Genomic DNA, 21113 nt, shown 5'->3' with positions numbered 1-21113 from the left:
TAAAAAATAAAAAATAAAAAAGGATTGTTATGAATCTCAGAATTTATCCACGTGCTATTAGCTAGTTCAACCCTTCAAATTTTAGGCAATACACGCAAATAAGAGTACCTCTTTGAACCAAATCAACCCTTCAGATTTACAAAGAAGAGTACCTTCGTTAACCAAATCAAGCAAATTTTGCTTGGGTCATTCAAAAAGTTGGAGAACGTGACTTTCCGTGCATGATAGGGTCATTAGATTGCATGTATTGGTAGTGAAATAATTGTCCCATTGGATGGCAAGGAGGATTTAGCGGAAGATTGAAAAAGCCAACTATTGTGTTAGAGGCAGTTACCTCGTTTGACCCATGTATTTGGCATGCTTTCTTTGGAGTCTCAGGATCCCAAAATGACATTACAGTACTCAGGCGTTCACCCCTCTTTACTAACCTAACGGAGGGTAAATCACCTCAACTAGACTACTACGTCAATGGGCATCAGTACAATATAGGGTATTATCTAGTAGATGACATTTACCCAAGATAGGCGACACTCGTCCAAATATGAAATCAATGATCTTTATAGGAATTTTACAATATGACCGATTTTGATCATAAATATAAAGTTATGTGAATCTGAAAAGTTTTGAGTAAAGCCCAATTGAAGCAAAAAAAAAAAAAAAAAACAAATCCAAGAGAAGGTTTTGGGCCAGCCTAATTCAGCCTGAAATTTAAAAAGACTTTTAAATCCTAATTGAGCATCGGCTCGGATCAGCGTGGGTCTCTCCGTCCCATTTGCAGACCTATTTCGCACTACCAGGGTTTCACTAAAATCTCACTTTCGGCGTTTCCCTCGCATAAAAACCTCACCGGACTTCTCTTCTTCTCCTTCTTCTTCCTTCCTCCTCACACTCCACAGTTTCACACAGATCTCGCCATCAACATGCAAGCTCCAGTGCTCGTCCTCAGTAAGATCCCTTCCCTTCTTTCTTCTCCCCCCCCCCCTCCCCCACACACAACAAACAGAAAAAAAAAAAAAAAAAAAAAACTTGCAGTTGCCTTAAAGTTTAGGTTTTTGAGTTGATCTTTCATTTGGGTTTCTGAAAACCTCGTTTTCTGCCCTCTTTTTTTATGAGATTTGAGTTCCTGTGAAAACTCATTGGCTTATTTTTGCTTGTTTGAACTTATCTGAGCAGAAGATTCATTGAAGCGTGAGTCGGGGACTAAAGTACACCATGGAAATATCCAGGCATCGAAGGTGAGATTAAGGGTTTACGAATCTAAAAATATTATTTTGGATTGAAATGTAATGGAAAATCCTAAATAGTTTTGTTCGTTTAAGGGAAAATAATGGTTTTAAGTGATGAAGTCTTGGAGAGAGATTTATTTGAATCTAATTTTGTTGATGGTTTTTATTTTCGTATGTCAATCAAGTATATAAATTTCGGAAAGTCTATAAATAAGGTTTTTTTACATGTGATGTGGTAAGTTGGGCTTGTTTTGGTCAATCGAGCTCAGTATTTGGTGAATGACTTACAAAATAGGATGCTGTTGTAATTTTGGGTTTTGTGAACAAGGTTAGCGAAAACTGAATTGAATTGAAATTCATCTGCAAATGTATGTTCAGTATTTGTTTCGAACGTATTAATTTCTGGATGAGTTGCCAGGAGTGTTAACCTTCTAACTATGAAATGTTTAGTATTTTCGTACAAAAGAATTCTAAGCATTTAGGGTCTCAGTTGTCAATGGTATTTTCTTTTCAAGAGGATATTATTATGCTTCCACTGTGGATACTTGTCAGACTATTAGCACTTAGGGGGCGTTTGTTTGCCCTCATTAAGTTGGACTGGACTGGACTGGACTAGCTATTAGTCCAATACTGTATTTGTTCCATGCTGGGACTAACATTAATGAGACTAAAGGGGACTAGCATGGACAAAACCCTTCACTAAGAGGTCTTAGCGAGACCCCCCAATAACCATGGGACTAGCTAAGACTATCCTCTCTTTCTTGTCCTCGTCATGCTCAACGACCACTCCCGACAGACTCATCGTCATCTCCGGTCACCTAGATCAATCATTAACTTTCCGACTCCCTTTCAGATCCATTTCACAACCAACTTTCATATAAAATATACCAAATTGAAGCTGGGAGTGACAAGATTACGATTTTACCTGAATAGAGGCCAAAATGTGGTTGAATGTGGCCGGAAAATGGCCTGGAAGTATCGGCCTGTTTGGGCTTCTTCAAATCCATGACAGATTCAAGCATTCAAAGCTAAGATCTCGGTCTAGGGATGGTGATGAATTTTTTGGCGGTGCTAACTTCATCCAATTTAACGAGGGTTGGCCGGAAAACACATCGGGAAACCTGCAACTCGTCGGGAAAATTGGAGCTGTGAGGTTCCATTCGAACAACACATAGCTAGAGAGGGAGGGAGGATAGAGAAATAGACACTGGAATCAATAAGGAGTTTGACCAGGAATGAGAAAAAGACATGAATTGAGAGGTCTAAGAGGAAAAAAAGAGGGAGATGGTGGGACGATGAGAGAAGAGGAAAAGAGTGGGACGGAAATGGTAGGAAAAGATAAGATCATAATAAAATATTAATAATATATATATTAAATAATATAATATTAGAATTTGTTATTATCCAGCTTCTTAGTCCAATACTGCACCAAACGCTTCACTAAGTTAGTCCAGTATAGTCTAGTCTAAGCCAGTCCAGCTTAGTCCTTGAAGCTAATCCAGTCCGAGATAGTCCAGCGCAACAAACGCCCCCTAGGGTCTCATGAGCGTACAAATTTTAAGCATTTTGATTATTACAGGCTGTTGCTGACATAATCCGGACAACCTTGGGTCCTCGGTCCATGCTCAAGATGCTACTTGACGCTAGTGGAGGTAATTATTTTCTCGCAGTCTGATAAATTTTATTGTTTTTTCTGTATTTTTGTTGAAATTGAATATAATGATTTATTTTCCTTCAGTTTTTACAACGCAGTAAGCCCTTATTTTAGGTGGTGGCATGTTTGTCCCTGTGATTAAATTATTTTGAATCAAAGAAGTTCTTTTACATTTCTATTTGCAATTAAGTAAAGTTTAGATTGATGTTACGGGTGATGTAACTATTTTGTGCATCTATTATCCCCATGGCTTTCGTTTGGGTCTTGATGAGTTTGCAATACACTAACATGTAACCCTTGTTTCTGACAGGAATTGTAGTGACTAATGATGGAAATGCCATTCTGCGTGAATTGGATCTTGCTCACCCAGCAGCAAAGGCATGATATTTGTCTCAAATTGTTCCTTTCTGGATTTTATTTTTGTTTAATCTTTTCGGTTCAAAAACGTCTGTTCCCCATCTATTTTTGCATTTTCTTCACTGGCGTTGAAACAAAATGTTATGAAATATAACATGCACTCCAGATGCTATTTCTAACTCCTTGTTCCTTGAGATCAGAGTAGATACAGGTTGCTTTTGTATACTCAGTTCTAACCTTTGGCCTCCATTTTTGGTCACTCACCTCTAGCGTGTTGTTTGTTTGCCTTTCTTCTACCTGAACAGTAAGTAGAATTACCACAGAGATGATAGTAATATTTGAACCTCCGTACCTTCCCAGAGGGTTTTTACTCCTGCTCCATAGTTCAGATTTAGCAGTAGGTAGCCTTCCTTTAATTCCATTCACTGTGTTAGGTGACTTCCTATAATAAATGCCCCCAACCCCTTCCATAAAGGCTTGGTGGAAGAACAACACCAAACCCAACACCCACACCCCAAAACACCTAATCAATTCGGAGAAACCAACCCCCAACCGAAATAACTCTCCCAACCCTACCAAGATTAACCACCAGTCACACCACCCTAGAAAACCAAAGAAAAGAGAAATACAGAAAACGGGAAACCAAACACACTCCCACACGGAGAGAAGGAACACTCACCACGGAGGGCTCTCACAACGGAGCGAAAAAAACTTTTTATGTGGTTGCCCAGTTGGTAACCACATAAGAAGAAAAAAAAGGAAGAACAAGAAGAAGAAGAAGATGGTGTACAGAGAGAAGAAAAAACTGGGAAAAGTGGGAAGAATAAGAAGAAGAGGGAGAAGAAGACGGGAGGGGTGTCAGATGAAGACAAAAATTAAAACACCAAATTATTATTTTATAATAAAAATTAATAATATTTTAATAAAATTGACTAGGCTATTTTTTGTTAGGAGTGGAGATGTTTTGGCCTATTACTGTTCATTAGGGTCTATTACTGTTTACTTGAGTGGATAAATGAGTTGGGTGCTGGTGCAAAGTCTTTAGGGGTGGAATTGCTCTAAAGGCTTGGTGGAAGAACAGCACCAAACCCAACACCCACACCCCAAAACACCTAATCAATTCGGAGAAACCAACCCCCAACCGAAATAACTCTCCCAACCCTACCAAGATTAACCACCAGTCAAACCACCCTAGAAAACCAAAGAAAAGAGAAATACAGAAAACGGGAAACCAAACACACTCCCACACGGAGAGAAGGAACACTCACCACGGAGGGCTCTCACAACGGAGAGAAAAAAACTTTTTATGTGGTTGCCCAGTTGGTATCTTCACTGGCGTTGAAACAAAATGATTTTGTGAGTAATTTGTAGTCAAGTTGGGAGAGAGAAATAGAGTGATTTTTCCAGAAAAAGAGAGAAAAAAAATGTGAGAGAAAAAAAAAAAAAAAAAGGAGGAAAGAGAGATAAAGAAGAAAGGGAGAGAGGATGATATGAGTGAAAAACGAGAGAGAAAGAGAGGGAAGTTAATGAGACCTGTTGGACTCGCGTGGCGCGTCAGGTGTTAGGTTCTCGTAGGGCTCCCACAATGTCTATAAATCTGATCCCATTTACAAATTTAGTTTTACCATCCCATTCCAGAAGGTATCAACTTGAGCCGAAGAAAATGGCCACCGAATCCATCGAGGTTGAAATCGTCGATACACAAACAGTTAAACCATCCTCCCCAACTCCTCAAGACCTCAGAAATTTTAAGCTCTATCTTTTGGATTTATTTATGCCTGGAATTTACATCAAATTCCTTCTCTTCTATCCCAATGTTGCTAGTACTACTACAACTCATACTGCCAAGGCCATTAATGACAAATATCAGCATCTAATAGAATCATTAGCTAAAACTCTCACTCACTACTACCCTTTCGCAGGAAGAATAAAAAGTAATGTCGCAGTCGAATGTAATGATGACGGAGCCCAAGTCGTGAAAGCCCATGTCAAGTGCTCTTTATCAGACATTTTCGAACGCCCAGATCCAGAGATGTTAACACGATTGCTTCCAACTGGGGCTGAGTCCACAGAAGCAGAAGCAGGCCCGCGCGCATTGCTTTATATACAAGTCAACTTGTTTGAGTGTGGTGGAATGGCAGTTGGGTTAGGCTTTTCACATAAGATTGCTGATGTCTCAACTGTATGCACATTCATCCATTGTTGGGCAGCAACAGCCCTTCAATCCAACAAGGTAATCCTACCCCAATTTGGCGGTGTTGCGTCTTCTTTTCCACCCCTAGATTTCCCCCTCTGGGAGTCACCATCCGAGAAGGAAAAGCCCGTAACAAGGAGGTATGTGTTTGATAACTCAAAGATTTCCGTTCTCCAATCTGAAACATCCAGTTCACTTGTTCCAAAACCAACAAGGGTAGAAGCCGTTTCAGCACTCATTTGGAAATGTGCAATTGAAGCATCGTCAAAGTCGTCACCAAACACGTTGTGTTCTAGTCCAATAAGGCCATCCACGTTTCGTCTAGCAGTGAACTTGTGCAAAATGGTTACGCCGCCCTTTCCAGATAACATGGCTGGGAATTTTTCTCTTTCGGCTATAACAAAGGCTGAAGAGAGTACTTCCAATGTGTTGGATTTAAAAGACTTGGTTGTTAAAATCCGGGCCGGGATTGAAGAAATGAAAGAAGCTGCTACAAAAGTATTTGATCCTAATGAGGCAATGCAAGTGTTGACCGAATACCTGACAATCCCACTGAAAGATCAGGAGATTGAAACTTATTACTGCTCCAGTTGGTGTAGGTTTCCTTTCTATGAAACAGATTTCGGATGGGGAAAGCCGTCATGGGTGAGCGGTCCTAGTCTTGTAGTAAAGAATATGTTTCATTTGGTGGACAAAAGAGATTGCAAAGGGATTGAAGCATGGTTGACTCTCAGCGAAGAGAAGATGGCATTATTTGAAGGCAACATGGAGCTGCTGGCATATGCTTCTCTGAATCCAAGGGTCACCTACTGAGTTTGGCACTTGGTAGACAATAATCCTCTTCTCTCCTTGTCTTTAATTTTGTGTTTTCAATAAATAGTGGATCACTGGCTTTTGGTGATAGCCAGCTTGTTCCTCTAGCCCAATAAGAAATTGTGGGAATAAAGTAGCGTTCGAATTGAAAAGTTTGAATGGTCTGATGATGAGAACTGGAACATGTGGGAATTCTCAAACATTGGCACGCTGATATGTTCGTGATGAATTCTCAAACATTGGACATTTTTCTGTTTTATTTGGTTTAAACTCTAGATTTGAATTATATTTTTTAGAGTTTTTATCACAAATAGTTTATGAAATTGACATAACTCATTATTTTGGTCATGTGATCCTTAAATTGACTCACACACATCAATCTGGTCTCTGTTGTTAAATTCCATTAAGTTTTCTGTTAGTATTCTGACGTATATTCTTGTATTTGTTTTGCCCGTTCTTCGTACCTACGGTTCCTTTCTTCTGCAGCAAAGGCATTTTGATCAGCCATTAATCGCAAGGAGGCCGCCATTTCCTGTTGAAAGGCGAAATCATCATTTGCCCTTCCCTTTTCCTTCAATTTTCGGAGCTTGTTTCGTCCCATAGCCCTAGGTACGGAACCTTCACCTGGAGACGGATTTTCTACCCTTGTTTCTTGAATGGTAGGAGATCCATCTGCAATTGAGGATGCATTTTCGAACACTGGCGTAGGACCAACACTTTGTTGAGGTGGATCTTCAAATAACACCCACTCTTTACAAATTTCCTAACAACCGCGATGACTAAAGGGTTTGGAGTTGTCCTCCTCCACATGACGTACCTATAAAATATAGGGAAAACTTGAAATTGGTCCAATTTTATAGCCCAATATTAGGATTAGTCCAATTTTTAGTTATTTTTGACTTAGCTCCAATGATTAGGATTCCATGTCAGCAATTTTTCTGATTAGGTTGATTTTTTTGCACTGTTATTACTATTTTACCCTCTTATAGATTTGGCACGTTCTCCATATATTACCCACGTTTTAAATTTTTATCAGAATTCAAATTCATTGTTTAGTAGTCTTTCATCTTACTCCCAGATTTCTTGATAACAATTTTTGAATTTGAATTTCGTATCAATCTATTTTTAAGGAAGGCTTAAACTTATCTAGTAGACAATGAATTCGGATGGATTGGAGTCCCATCATTTTATTGAATTGAAACACTTAAATGAAACAAAAACTCAAATTTCGCATAACTTCTTTATCCTAGTCTTCCTTTTCCCAGCTACCATCTCCCTCATTTATGAATCTACAAAGGACATGTGCTCTCATATTCTTCATCGCCTCTGCTGAAAAGACACCTTCGACTAATTCTCCATCAGCTTTTTGTTGTGCAATATACATCACAGCAACTCCACAATCATAACTGTTTAACAAAAAAAAAAAGGGTATGAACTTAAATATTACATTCTATCACCATGAAACCAACAAATAGGCACAATACCTGTTTCACAGGTATACCTATAGATTTGATTGTTCTACAATACCTGTTCTACAGGTATACCTATAGAACACAATACCTGTTTTACTGGTAAACCAAATCGATGGGTAGGATAAACATACCTCCAACTCATGGATCTTCATAATTTCCATCTTTGCATACAATTCCGACAAATTCCACTTAACAACCTTAAGTGAGATGTGCTCTATAGGTATACTTCAAGGGGAAAACAGGTATCAAAGAAAACTGATCCAATGCATACTTCGAAAATTTTTAAAGTACCTGTTCTCCAAGTATACCGGGAGGCCAGAACCAGATCTTCGCCTATTCTGTTTTCATCATATACTGGGAGAAATTTTATAGCTTTCATAGCTTCATACGGATTTAGGAGATTTGTTTCAAGGTTTCCGCTGGATACGGACGCAAACCAATTTGAAAGATGGGAGGATAAGGTTTTTGAATAAACAGAGAGACAAATCTGCAAGAGACCTGATAAAGGGCTCTAATGGCACTTGTTGTAATTTTGTTGGTAAATTATGTGCATTTTAATTGCTGACATGGATGATTGTTGTACTTACTAGCCCCCACTTATGCTTATGTAATATAAATGGATTCCATTCAAAACAGGCTTATAAAATTGGACCCATATCAAAAGACCCCTAAAATATAATTACAAAAATTAAAGAAAATTAATTTATGAAATTAAATATTTAAAATAAGTTGTAAAAACATTTACTTCGTCGTAAAAATTGGCTCCCCTTTCATGTCTGATTGCGATCCTTAACATTGCTTGGCTCCTTTTGACTGGATGGATTGGAAATAGCCTAACCAAATGGAGCAGTGTACACAAACGAAATTTTACTACATAAACCCTGAAAGTAAAGAAAACAAAGAATAATCAAAAGCATACACCTACACCCACCCCTTTCCATGACCCTGCAAACCCTGCCCTCAACCCGTCAGATTGACACCGACATCAACCCTAGGCGCATAAAGACTAAAATACCCCAAGATTTTTCCGTCCGTCAGATTTGTATTGAACCAGGCAAAAGGGTAATTTTCCCTAACCTCACTCCAGGCCCAAACACAGCAGCCCAAGCCCATTGTTTTCTGAGAAGATGAGCCCAAAACAAAAGACCTAGTGGCAAACGGTTATTAATTCAAAATTAAAGATCTAATCCATACCCTAGATGAATAGTGCAATTCAAAATTTAACATCAGACTATAGTAATGAGTGACATGCTTCCAATTACTTGAATATGAATTTTATATTCATATACTTATGGGGCTACATGCCTCACTTTCATATTAGATGTAACATCTCACATCGTCCAAGTAAGTTGATCTTCTAAGCTTTATATGTATATTCTCATTCTACCTAGCACAAGGCTTTTTGGGAGCTCACTGATTTCGGGTTTCATCGAAACTCCGAAATTAAGCGAGTTCGGGTGAGAGCATTCCCAGGATGGGTGACCCACTGGGAAGTTCTCGTGTGAGTTCCCAGAAACAAAACCGTGAAGGCGTGGTTAGGACCCAAAGGAGACAATATCGTGTTACGGCGAAGTCGAGCCCGGGATGTGGTGTTGGCCAACACAACTCGATTCGGAGTCAAAGTGGACTTTCCGGGTACATCCCACATCGCCCAGGAGAGTGGATCCTCTAAGCCTTATATGTATATTCTCATCTCTACCTAGCACGAGGCTTTTTGGGAGCTCATTGGCTTCGGGTTCCATCGGAACTCCGAAGTTAAGTAAGTTCGGGCGAGAGCATTCCCAGGATGGGTGACCCACTGGGAAGTTCTCGTGTGAGTTCCCAAAAACAAAATCGTGAGGGCGTGGTCGGGGCCCAAAGCGGACAATATCGTGCTACGGCGGAGTCGAGCTCTGGATGTGGTGGGAGCTCAGGTGGGAATGTGACATTAGACGAGAACTAAATATCAATGGACTAATGTCCCGTTCTTGTTATAAGATGAAGGGTCTCATAATCACATATAATTTAATGACATAATAATAACTAAATTCATAATGCTATATTGGAGTTAGAGGATATAGATGGTCACATATTATTAAGTATATGGTTTGTAATTTAATTAACATGTCGTGTAGTGGTCTACTACATATTTAAAGGAGTAATGAATAGTCATGCGGTGATGTAACGCCGTTTTCAAGATAGAACGCGGTTCGTATGTATGATGAATTAATCTGAAGAATGATGCAATTCATGGTCTGTGAAGTAATAAGGATTATATGCTTTGCCTCTGAAACCGAAACATGGTTCAAGCTCCCCTACTTGTAAACATACCCCAGCAACCTCTCTCCCCACTTTCCAAACTTTATGGTCCGCCACCAGAAACTTGAAATTTGAAAATTTTCATCCGAAACTTGAAACTTGATGAGCTAAATCTCACGTAAAAAGTAAAAATTTAACAGAGACAAAGAGGTGAGACAATAAAAAGGTGGATGCCATCTAGATGATGGTGTGAATGGTGGCTATGATCGAGGTATGGAGGGTGGGAAGGGAAAAATGGTTTTTCTTTCATGTTCTGGATAAGTGCTTCCTTACAAAGCACAAAGCAGGTGCTTTGAGAAAGCACTTCTATGACTCAAAAGCACTAGTTTTAACCCTTACCAATTTGAAACATGCCTGAATTCATCTAGTGAAAGCACTAGTTTTGGAACTTTATTTTTGGTACAAACTAGCGTACAAGCATCAATACAATGAGTGATCAACCAACCTCTTGCAATACTCATCTAAGGAATTAAGGACTAGAGAAGGTTCTTTTGTGGGGGGTTACAAATTACAGATGGATTCAAAGATGCATATTCAAGCAGCTCCTCATTGCTTTCAAACATGGACATGTCTTCTTCGTTGAAAGTTAAGGACGCTTCTATTCCATCGCCATCTCTTGCATCCAGTAAGACAATTGAATTCTTGGAACCAACACTAGAAATGAAGACCCATGATGGCTTTCCCCAACCAAAATTGGATTCGTATAGAGGAAACCTGCACCAACTGGTGGAACTATAGCTGTCTGTATCATCCTTTTTCATAATGAGGTTCACATTCTCCATGAAAAGTTGACAGAATTCCTCCCCTCTAACTCCATTTCTATATTTTTCTTTAAATTCCTCAATGCCCTTCCTCAGTATAGTAACCAAGCTTCGAAGATCATGATCATGTGCTTCACTGCTGGATTCTTCCGTCTTTGCTGCAACCAACCCCACAACATTCCCTAGCAAATCTTTATCTGCCAAGGTCTGCGCAAGTACTTTCCTCATGTTCACTGTTTGACACCATGAAGAGGGCCTCACTGAACCCAAGTTTGATCTTGACGCTTCCTTTGCACATTTCCAAATGAGTGCGGACACTACTTCAACTCGTGTTGGATTTGGCACGCTGGCACTGGCAGCTTCGGACTTGAGAGCAGCAATCTTTGAGCCATCAAACACAAATCTCCTCGTCGTACACCTTTCTTTAATATCAAATTTCATGTCTCTAGTTGGAGTTGGCGCTGGCGGTGAGTTTAGGAAGTCTAGTGGTGGGAAAAGAGAAGATGCAGCCCCAAATGCTACAAGAGGCACCACATCAATAGTTCTTGGCGAGCCGAGTGCAATTGCAGCCCAGCGATTAATGAATTTGCTGAGTGTGGAAGCATCCGCCACCTTATGCGACATATTGACTCCGATTGCCAATCCACCGCATTCGAAGAAATTGGCCTGGACTTGTAGAAGATGACTTGTATGATCATTTGGAAGCAATTGCCCTAGCATTCCAAGATCTGGTTTGTCAAAAATCTTTGACATGGGACAGTTGACTTGGGCTTCAAGAAACACAGCCCCCTGGTCATTGCAACAGATTGAATCATTAAACTGGAAACTTCCTGCAAAGGGATAGAAGAGAGTGAGGGCTTCAGATAAAGATGTCTCTAGAAGCTCGGATCTTTCCGTAACCAAAGATCGGTGATTGATATCATGGACCTCAAAATCATCACCGTTGTTGCAGATGGGGTAGAAGAGAAGTAGTGGGATGTAAATTGGAGGAACAAGCTGATCAAAAAATGAGAGGCTATTGGTAGTTTTGAGGTGCGGAGGAGTTGGACAGGATGGACTAATTGTTTCCTTGTGAATTACTTCGACCTTCACGTCAGAAGCCATGATCTTGCTCCCCATTTGATTTCATCACAAATTTAAGAACCCTCCATATAAAGACCCAGATTCCCCTCACAACAACTGCTCCGATGCAGGAAAAGTCAACTTTATTCAGTTATCAATTTCTTGTATCTGAATATTCAACTGAGCTAATCTCTAAGAAATATTAGCAAAACTCGGAAAGTTCCTCGGGTTGAATGTTGACCAAGAAATACAAATACACAAGCTAGCAGTCAATGGCTGTGCACTATATCTCTCATTTCCACGAAGCATCGTCCACTAATTATTTAATAGTCAAACAGAAGAATATAAAATCGAAATGACCCGGAAACCACACGAGGTATGTTTGTGCTGCTTCATCTTAGTTTGAGTTGCACCCGATAAAGTTGCTCTGGGGTTTTCACTAATATTTAAAGGAGACGCCATATGTGAATTAATCGAATCTCAAGTTTCATTTATATACCATGCTCCCTGTTAAGTTCGAATCTTCCCTTTACTTATTAAAAAATAAAAAATAAAAAAGGATTGTTATGAATCCCAGAATTTATCCACATGCTATTAGCTAGTTCAACCCTTCAAATTTTAGGCAATACACGCAAATAAGAGTACCTCTTTGAACCAAATCAACCCTTCAGATTTACAAAGAAGAGTACCTTCATTAACCAAATCAAGCAAATTTTGCTTGGGTCATTCAAAAAGTTGGAGAACGTGACTTTCCGAGCATGATAGGGTCATTAGATTGCATGCATTGGTAGTGGAATAACTGTCCCATTGGATGGCAAAGAGGATTTAGCGGAAGATTGAAAAAACCAACTATTGTGTTAGAGGCAGTTACCTCGTTTGACCCATGTATTTGGCATGCTTTCTTTGGAGTCTCAGGATCCCAAAATGACATTACAGTACTCGGGCGTTCACCCCTCTTTACTAACCTAACGGAGGGTAAATCACCTCAACTAGATTACTACGTCAATGGGCATTAGTACAATATAGGGTATTATCTAGTAGATGACATTTACCCAAGATAGGCGACACTCGTCCAAATATGAAATCAATGATCTTTATAGGAATTTTACAATATGACCGATTTTGATCATAAATATAAAGTTATGTGAATCTGAAAAGTTTTGAGTAAAGCCCAATTGAAGCAAAAAAAACAAAAAACAAAAAAAAAAAAAAAAAAATTCCAAGAGAAGGTTTTGGGCCAGCCTAATTCAGCCTGAAATTTAAAAAGACTTTTAAAGCCCAATTGAGCATCGGCTCGGATCAGCGCGGGTCTCTCCGTCCCATTTTGCAGACCTATTTCGCACTACCAGGTTTCACTAAAATCTCACTTTCGGCGTTTCCCTCGCATAAAAACCTCACCGGACTTCTCTTCCTCTCCTTCTTCTTCCTTCCTCCTCACACTCCACAGTTTCACACAGATCTCGCCATCAACATGCAAGCTCCAGTGCTCGTCCTCAGTAAGATCCCTTCCCTTCTTTCTTCTCCCCACCCCCCCCCCCCCCCCCCCAAAACACAACAAAAAAAAAAAAAAAAAAAAAAACAACTTGCAGTTGCTTCAAAGTTTAGGTTTTTGAGTTGATCTTTCATTTGGGTTTCTGAAAACCTCGTTTTCTGCCCTCTTTTTTTTATGAGATTTGAGTTCCTGTGAAAACTGATTGGCTTATTTTTGCTTGTTTGAACTTATCTGAGCAGAAGATTCATTGAAGCGTGAGTCGGGGACTAAAGTACACCATGGAAATATCCAGGCATCGAAGGTGAGATTAAGGGTTTACGAATCTAAAAATATTATTTTGGATTGAAATGTAATGGAAAATCCTAAATAGTTCGTTTAAGGGAAAATAATGGTTTTAAGTGATGAAGTCTTGGAGAGAGATTTATTTGAATCTAATTTTGTTGATGGTTTTTATTTTCGTATGTCAATCAAGTATATAAATTTCAGAAAGTCTATAAATAAGGTTTTTTTACATGTGATGTGGTAAGTTGGGCTTGTTTTGGTCAATCGAGCTCAGTATTTGGTGAATGACTTACAAAATAGGATGCTGTTGTAATTTTGGGTTTTGTGAACAAGGTTAGCGAAAACTGAATTGAATTGAAATTCATCTGCAAATGTATGTTCAGTATTTGTTTCGAACGTATTAATTTCTGGATGAGTTGCCAGGAGTGTTAACCTTCTAACTATGAAATGTTTAGTATTTTCGTACAAAAGAATTCTAAGCATTTAGGGTCTCAGTTGTCAATGGTATTTTCTTTTCAAGAGGATATTATTATGCTTCCACTGTGGATACTTGTCAGACTATTAGCACTTAGGGTCTCATGAGCGTACAAATTTTAAGCATTTTGATTATTACAGGCCGTTGCTGACATAATCCGGACAACCTTGGGTCCTCGGTCCATGCTCAAGATGCTACTTGACGCTAGTGGAGGTAATTATTTTCTCGCAGTCTGATAAGTTTTATTGTTTTTTCTGTATTTTTGTTGAAATTGAATATAATGATTTATTTTCCTTCAGTTTTTACAACGCAGTAAGCCCTTATTTTAGGTGGCGGCATGTTTGTTCCTGTGATTAAATTATTTTGAATCAAAGAAGTTCTTTTACATTTCTATTTGCAATTAAGTAAAGTTTAGATTGATGTTGCGGGTGATGTAACTATTTCGTGCGTCTATTATCCCCATGGCTTTCGTTTGGGTCTTGATGAGTTTGCAATACACTAACATGTTACCCTTGTTTCTGACAGGAATTGTAGTGACTAATGATGGAAATGCCATTCTGCGTGAATTGGATCTTGCTCACCCAGCAGCAAAGGCATGATATTTGTCTCAAATTGTTCCTTTCTGGATTTTATTTTTGTTTAATCTTTTCGGTTCAAAAACATCTGTTCCCCATCTATTTTTGCATTTTCTTTCTTGTCAATTCTTTACTTTTATATGAACCCCCTCCTCCCTCTCATTTTCTTTGGTATTCTTACCTTTGCTCTTTTGAAATTTTTGGTGATAGTCAATGATTGAATTAAGTCGCACACAAGATGAAGAAGTAGGTGATGGAACAACATCTGTCATTGTCCTTGGTATGGTTTGAGCATTATTTACCTACATGCAACTCAATGTTCATTTGAGGATATAGTATATACTTGTTACTTATTGGCATATATTCTTGTTCAATCTTTTTATGGAGCAAAATAAATTGTCTTCAAGTAATAAATAGGGGTGACTAGTAAAAGGGGAGTGCTAGCAACCTTTGCATTTGGATCTTTTCACTTCTTCAAATGACACGGCATTTTTTTACACAAAAAAAGACCTTAATGCTTTTAGCTAGGAATTAATAATGAAAAATAAAAAATATAATTTCAAAGGCATCAAATGTCTTGCTTTTAAGTAAAAAATGACCCGTGTCATGTGAAGAAATGAAAAGGTTCAAATGCAAAGGTTGCAAGCATTTCTCCCTGTAAAAACCCTATAACTTAAAGAGAAAACCCCTTACAAATTCTTGTTTCCTTAGCCTTTAATGGGCTTATTGATAAATTTTAGGGCCGAAATTGAGGACAAGTCAACAAAAAAAAAATGTGGGCTCATTGCTAAAATGGTCGAGCATATTGAGGACTTAAAGCTATACAACAACGAAAGTTGATGACTTAAAAAATAAGTAGAATTAAAGTAGGTATTTATTGCTAACAAATGTTGTATTTGGAGGCCTAATGCTAAAATCCCTATTATGTTTGTTAAATCTATTTTGTGCTTAACATTGCTTGGTATATAAGTAATTTATACAGCGATGATGGGATTAACTGGCATAATAATATATATCATGGAATTTAGTAAGCTTGAGGAAGGTTGTGTACTTTTCTATTTACTGAACAGGTTACAACAGTATTATATGTGTACATGAACTTTGCTTTATGTCTTACATTTGGAATGAAATCTGGTGTAGCTGGTGAGATGCTCCATGTTGCAGAAGCATTTATTGACAAGCACTATCATCCTACTGTTATTTGCCGAGGTAAATTGAAAGAAATTACGATAACATTTTTCCTTTTGATTTTTCTTTCATGTATAGTTTTGGATTTGATTTTGGTTTACGATTTATTCTTTTTCTAATTATTTTGTTTCGATGTTTTTTAAATTTTCTGTTTTTTCGTTGTAGCCTACAATAAAGCTCTGGAGGATGCTATTGCTGTTCTTGACAAAATAGCAATGGACATTGATGTGAAGGATCGTAAGTTCCTTCGGTTTCATTCTACTCATCATCAAATTATATACCTATTATTTTTGTATTGAGTCTCTTGCTCTCATTTAATCTAACTTTTGTGAGAATGTAATGGCATGCATAAGACTGGAACATAGAAATAAACTCAGGGCACTATTCCTTGTGCTCAATCAGGTTCGTGGATTTCATGTTGCAGCTGCTTAGGAAAAATTGGGGAATAGGCATAGCTTAGTTTTCGTTTAGCAATTGTGGCCATTATTTCATCTCTGTTATGTTAGTTTCACTTAGATTGAATTAGGAATTCATATTGTGAGTGTGTTTAGGAATCAAAACAACATAATTGGTGGGGAACGGCAGAATTTTCAGTGGCAGCTCTTGCCGATGATAACACTCATTGTTATGATTGCAAACCTGTCAGTGACTGAATATCCTGTGTGATAATAATTTACCTTGATTAACGATTATTTGAAATGCTAAGCTAGCGTTTTGGCATGTTACTTATGTATGCTTTCCATGGCAGGTGCAACAATGTTGGGACTGGTCAAGAGTTGTATCGGTACAAAGTTCACTAGTCAGTTTGGGGATTTAATTGCAGTAAGCACTTGTTTAAATAAAGGTTTTGCATTTAGTTATTTCTTCTTGTTTATTGGTTTCCAGGTCTTATGATTCTTCATCTAGGTAAAGTGGCCTATGAAGGATATACTGACAAAAATTTAAGAATTTGTCAAGGAAAATATCTGCACAAAAGAGGCAATACTTATTTTCTTTAGCTTTGTAGTTCAGAGAGATAAACATCATATTTAAACTAAAAGTGAGGTTTAACCATGGATTTCTAACTTTTATTCTTGACTAAACTTTGTCTATCTCGTTAGAATTTTTGATAGATAAGCTGTGGCCTCATGCCTGCAAGTTAACTCTGTATGAGTGTATTACTTTGTGTGTCTAAGTGGAAAATTATTACATTGATTTCATAGTTTTCACCATTATTTGTTATGTATTATGTCTTGCATTTGAATGAGCCGCCTTGCAATGAGAATCAATTACTTGGACTATTGATATTCACTCTTTAGATCTGATTCTATCATTCTAGTGACAAATTACTATGAACTCACTCATGAGTCATGAGTCATGACTGACCATAAATTGGGTTTTCTTCTTGTAGGATTTAGCGCTTGATGCCACCACAATAGTGGGGGTGGACCTTGGCCAGGGTCTGCGAGAAGTGGATATCAAAAAGTACATTAAGGTTGAGAAGGTTCCTGGTGGCCAGTTGGAAGATTCAATGGTTCTGAAAGGAGTAATGTTTAACAAAGATGTTATCGCACCTGGAAAAATGAGAAGAAAGATTGTTAACCCAAGGATCATTCTTCTTGATTGTCCTCTTGAGTATAAGAAAGGTGAGAACCAAACAAATGCTGAGTTACTTAAAGAAGAAGATTGGGGAGTCCTACTAAAATTGGAAGAAGAATACATCGAGAGCCTCTGCGTGCAGATATTGAAGTTTAAGCCAGATGTGGTTATTACAGAAAAGGGGCTTAGTGACTTGGCATGCCATTACCTAAGCAAGGCTGGCGTCAGTGCAATCAGGAGGTTGCGAAAAACAGACAATAACCGAATTGCTAAGGCCTGTGGGGCAGTTATTGTTAACAGACCAGATGAATTGCAAGAGTCTGATGTTGGTACAGGGGCTGGGCTATTTGAGGTCAAGAAAATTGGTGATGAGTTTTTTGCATTCATTGTTGATTGCAAAGATCCCAAAGCATGTACTATACTCTTAAGAGGCCCTAGTAAGGATCTCTTAAATGAAGTGGAAAGAAATTTGCAGGTATGGTGGTTTTATTTTTTATCCCATTACATGGAAGTAAATATAATATTTGAAATTTGTTATTTATTTATTACTTTGTCGTAGGATGCTATGTCAGTAGCAAGAAACATCCTCAAAAATCCAAAACTTGTTCCTGGTGGTGGTGCTACAGAGTTAACTGTATCGGCAACATTGAAGCAAAATAGTTCATCTGTAGAAGGTATCGAAAAGGTAAGCGCACTTTTCCTCATATAAAAGTTTTTATCTGTTGTGTAAACTGGTCCAAGAATCTGGAGAACTCCTCGTGAAAATAGAAAGATGAACACTAAGACTAAGAACCTCTGTTGCTTGAGTTCACATGCTTTTGACATATTGGGGATTAAGAATTAGCTGTGGTTTTACATTTGTGTTTTGATGGTAAAACAGTGGCCGTATGAAGCTGCTGCTATAGCTTTTGAGGCTATACCACGAACGTTGGCTCAGAATTGTGGTGTTAATGTGATTAGAACTATGACAGCGCTGCAGGGAAAGGTTTGAATCTTTACCGTATGGCATTGTTCTGTTCTACTATTACTATCATTTATGTATCTCTTCTGATGCATTTTATTTTTATCTAAATTACAATTTCTTTCCATAGCATGCTAATGGTGAAAATGCATGGATTGGCATAGATGGAAACACTGGTGCAATAACTGACGTGAAAGAGAAAAAGGTGGGTGGATCTCCTTTAGTTCCATACTTATGTTGCTCTTTTCTTTCCCTTTTTACTTTGACAATATTCAAGTTCGTTGGGCGATTGGTGCATATTTTGACAGCACCCATGTGAGGGCAACTGCTGTAACCCTGCTTATTACTAAAATAAATGTGACTAGCTACGATTTGAGCGTATCCACGAAGTCTTGAACATCAAATTTCTAGCGTGGGTAAGCCTGTTAATTGCTTATATTTATCATGTCAGATCTGGGATGCGTACAACGTGAAGGCTCAGACCTTTAAAACAGCCATAGAATCCGCTTGCCTACTTCTCAGAATCGATGACATTGTGAGCGGGATCAAGAAGAAGCAGCCTCCTGGTTCCAAAGCTCCTTCAAAGCCTCAAGTTGAAACAGAAGGTGATGCTGATAATGAGCAAATGATTCCCGAGTGAGAATCGACGTCTTGTCGATTTGAATTTAGTTTTGCTTTCAAGAAGAAAGAGGAGCGTTCTGAGTCTGATGAGGATATTTTGTACCCTCGTCGCACTGTTGATCTTTGGATGTTTAAAATTGGTGACTGGTGACAATTGGATTTTGATCTAATAGCTTAAAAGATGTCGACGTTTTGTGTTTGCATGTAGCTAACAAAAATCAATCATCTTAAGCGACCTAAAATTACACCAGAGCTTACAAATGAACGCACGCAAGACAGAATTAAGCCCACGTACTAATGTTGTCACTAATTAGACACTAATTAATGACAAGGATTTGATTTTTACACATAACTAAGCCCACGTAATAATGTTGTCGCTAACTAGACGTAGTAATTAGTGACAGAGATTTGGTCTTTGAGGAAAGTGAGGTTGAACTCGGCGGTTCGCGGGAGATAAGGGTTTCAAAGGTGGAGGTGCATTTTTCAAGCATGAATCTTTCGAATCTGGATCCTCAACCGTGAATCGTGTCCATACATCGTATTTCGTACGGTCAGTTTTCGTCAAGTATTATTTGTTTCAATTTTAAATAAAAAAATGGTTTTTTAACCAAAATGGTTCCCGAGATTTGCATAACACATAATTTTGGTCTCTAATATTGAAAATCAATATAAATGATTTTTAAGATTGTCCATCATCCATTATTTTGGTCCTTCTATTAAAAACTCTGACCAATTTTCAAAGATTCGTAACTCAATCGTTTCTTAACCAAATTCGACTCATAATATATCAAAATGGAGATAGGAAAGTGTAGAACAAGATTATACCTATTCGGAAGCCCAATGGTTGCCAGAGATGGTCGGAAAATAGTCGGAAAGGTGACTGGTCCGCAAGAAAACTGAAAAACTCGCCGGAAACTAGGTAAATTTTAAACGTTCATAACTTCTTCAATACTCAACGAAATCGAGTGATTCAAAAATGAAAATCATACTTCTCAAAAATAGGAAGAGAATGGTACCTTTCTCAAAGGCTAGATTGCCGGGGTTTTGCCGAAAAATGGCTCGAAAGTGGCTAATTCGAGACCAAGATAATCACTTTCGAGCTGTTTTCCGGCCAAACCACCGCGAATTAGCCATTGAGAAAGGTTCCATTCTCTTCGGCTCATTGAGAAGTATGATTTTTGTTTTTGAATCACTCGATCTCGTTGAGTATTAAAGAAGTTATGAACGTTTAAAGTTTATCCAGTTTCCGGCGAGTTTTTCAGTTTTCTTGCGGACCAGTCACCTTTTAGGCTATTTTTCAGCCATCTCCAGCAACCATTGGTCTTCCAAATAGGTATAATCTTGTTCTACACTTTCCTTTCTTCATTTTGATATATTATGAGTCGAATTTGGTTAAGAAACGATTTACAAAGCTATGAAAATTACCCAAAGAGTATTTAACGGAATGACCAAAATGATAGATGGTGGACAATCTCAGGGACCATTTTATTGATTTTCAATCTCAGAGACCAAAGTTATGTGTTATGCAAATCTCAGGGACCATTTGGCTAAAAAGCCTTAAAAAATTTAAAATGATTTTTGATCGCACGATGTATGATGAACAAACATGATTTACAGATCCCTGGAATCCTCACAAAGAGGATCCAGAGAGAATCCTCATTCGATTCTCCCCTTTAAATTTCCATCCTTTCCTTCCCTTCTGTCTCACTTCCTTCTGTCTTTCTCTTTTTCATTTTTCTTAATAAAAAAATCAATACAAAATATTAATAGCTTAATCGTGAACCGTAATCGTTCATATAGGAGAGCAGAAAATGAGAGAAGAATTTGGACAAGAAGGAGTCATACTCTGTTTTGTTTCTTTTAGGCTAGTAATATTTTAGTTTAAATCAATTTATGAATACTTGCTTTCAAAGTTCAAATTCTCAGAGTGTTTAGTTTTGTCCGCTCGAATTAGTCACCATAATATCAAAAAAATCGAAAGTAAGAAAAAAAAGTGTCCACTTAGATTATACCACTTATCAAAAATCAAAATAACTTAAAATTTTCATTTCTCATAAGTAAATATGTCGGGCGCCACATCACTATGTCAAATGGAAAGAGCAAA

At 38.1% G+C, this 21113-nt stretch overlaps 4 protein-coding genes across 4 annotated transcripts; 3 read left to right on the top strand and 1 right to left on the bottom strand.

The window, feature by feature from the left end:
* The first annotated feature begins 398 nt into the window (after positions 1-398).
* Positions 399-5061, top strand: LOC125470528 (T-complex protein 1 subunit gamma-like). Its single transcript, XM_048569724.1, has 4 exons — positions 399-945; positions 1174-1235; positions 2806-2878; positions 3191-5061. The coding sequence occupies exons 1-4, from the start codon at positions 921-923 to the stop codon at positions 3262-3264; spliced, it is 234 nt and encodes a 77-aa protein (XP_048425681.1). The 5' UTR covers positions 399-920; the 3' UTR covers positions 3265-5061.
* On the top strand, positions 4690-6396 carry LOC103951985 (stemmadenine O-acetyltransferase-like). The gene has a single exon (XM_009363495.3). It carries the CDS (start codon positions 4823-4825, stop codon positions 6242-6244), a length of 1422 nt encoding a protein of 473 aa, XP_009361770.2. The 5' UTR covers positions 4690-4822; the 3' UTR covers positions 6245-6396.
* Positions 6397-10369: 3973 nt separating this feature from the next.
* LOC103951986 (BAHD acyltransferase At5g47980) lies at positions 10370-12066 on the bottom strand. Its single transcript, XM_009363496.3, has one exon. It carries the CDS (start codon positions 11892-11894, stop codon positions 10491-10493), a length of 1404 nt encoding a protein of 467 aa, XP_009361771.2. The 5' UTR covers positions 11895-12066; the 3' UTR covers positions 10370-10490.
* A 1116-nt stretch (positions 12067-13182) lies between these two features.
* LOC103951987 (T-complex protein 1 subunit gamma) lies at positions 13183-19197 on the top strand. Its single transcript, XM_009363497.3, has 13 exons — positions 13183-13333; positions 13569-13630; positions 14227-14299; positions 14612-14679; positions 14872-14941; positions 15802-15870; positions 16015-16086; positions 16598-16671; positions 17240-17902; positions 17987-18112; positions 18308-18412; positions 18519-18593; positions 18840-19197. The coding sequence occupies exons 1-13, from the start codon at positions 13309-13311 to the stop codon at positions 19026-19028; spliced, it is 1671 nt and encodes a 556-aa protein (XP_009361772.1). The 5' UTR covers positions 13183-13308; the 3' UTR covers positions 19029-19197.
* Positions 19198-21113: the final 1916 nt, after the last annotated feature.

The sequence above is a fragment of a genome, unplaced genomic scaffold (assembly GCF_019419815.1).
Source record: "Pyrus x bretschneideri cultivar Hongxiangsu unplaced genomic scaffold, Pyrus_bretschneideri_v1 Contig50, whole genome shotgun sequence".
In the NCBI taxonomy this organism is placed as follows: domain Eukaryota; kingdom Viridiplantae; phylum Streptophyta; class Magnoliopsida; order Rosales; family Rosaceae; genus Pyrus; species Pyrus x bretschneideri.
Note: the sequence above shows the minus strand (reverse complement) of the source record. Positions and strands in the feature narration are given on the sequence as shown.

Excerpts from the sequence above, each read along its gene's own strand:
- LOC103951986 (XM_009363496.3), bottom strand. The coding sequence starts at position 11,894 with ATGGGGAGCAAGATCATGGCTTCTGACGTGAAGGTCGAAGTAATTCAC.
- LOC103951987 (XM_009363497.3), top strand. The coding sequence starts at position 13,309 with ATGCAAGCTCCAGTGCTCGTCCTCA. Across the intron at positions 13,334-13,568 it reads AGCTCCAGTGCTCGTCCTCA|AAGATTCATTGAAGCGTGAG; the intron begins GTAAGATCCCTT and ends TTATCTGAGCAG. Across the intron at positions 16,087-16,597 it reads GGACATTGATGTGAAGGATC|GTGCAACAATGTTGGGACTG; the intron begins GTAAGTTCCTTC and ends TTTCCATGGCAG.
- LOC125470528 (XM_048569724.1), top strand. The coding sequence starts at position 921 with ATGCAAGCTCCAGTGCTCGTCCTCA. Across the intron at positions 946-1,173 it reads AGCTCCAGTGCTCGTCCTCA|AAGATTCATTGAAGCGTGAG; the intron begins GTAAGATCCCTT and ends TTATCTGAGCAG. Across the intron at positions 1,236-2,805 it reads GAAATATCCAGGCATCGAAG|GCTGTTGCTGACATAATCCG; the intron begins GTGAGATTAAGG and ends TGATTATTACAG.
- LOC103951985 (XM_009363495.3), top strand. The coding sequence starts at position 4,823 with ATGTCTATAAATCTGATCCCATTTACAAATTTAGTTTTACCATCCCAT.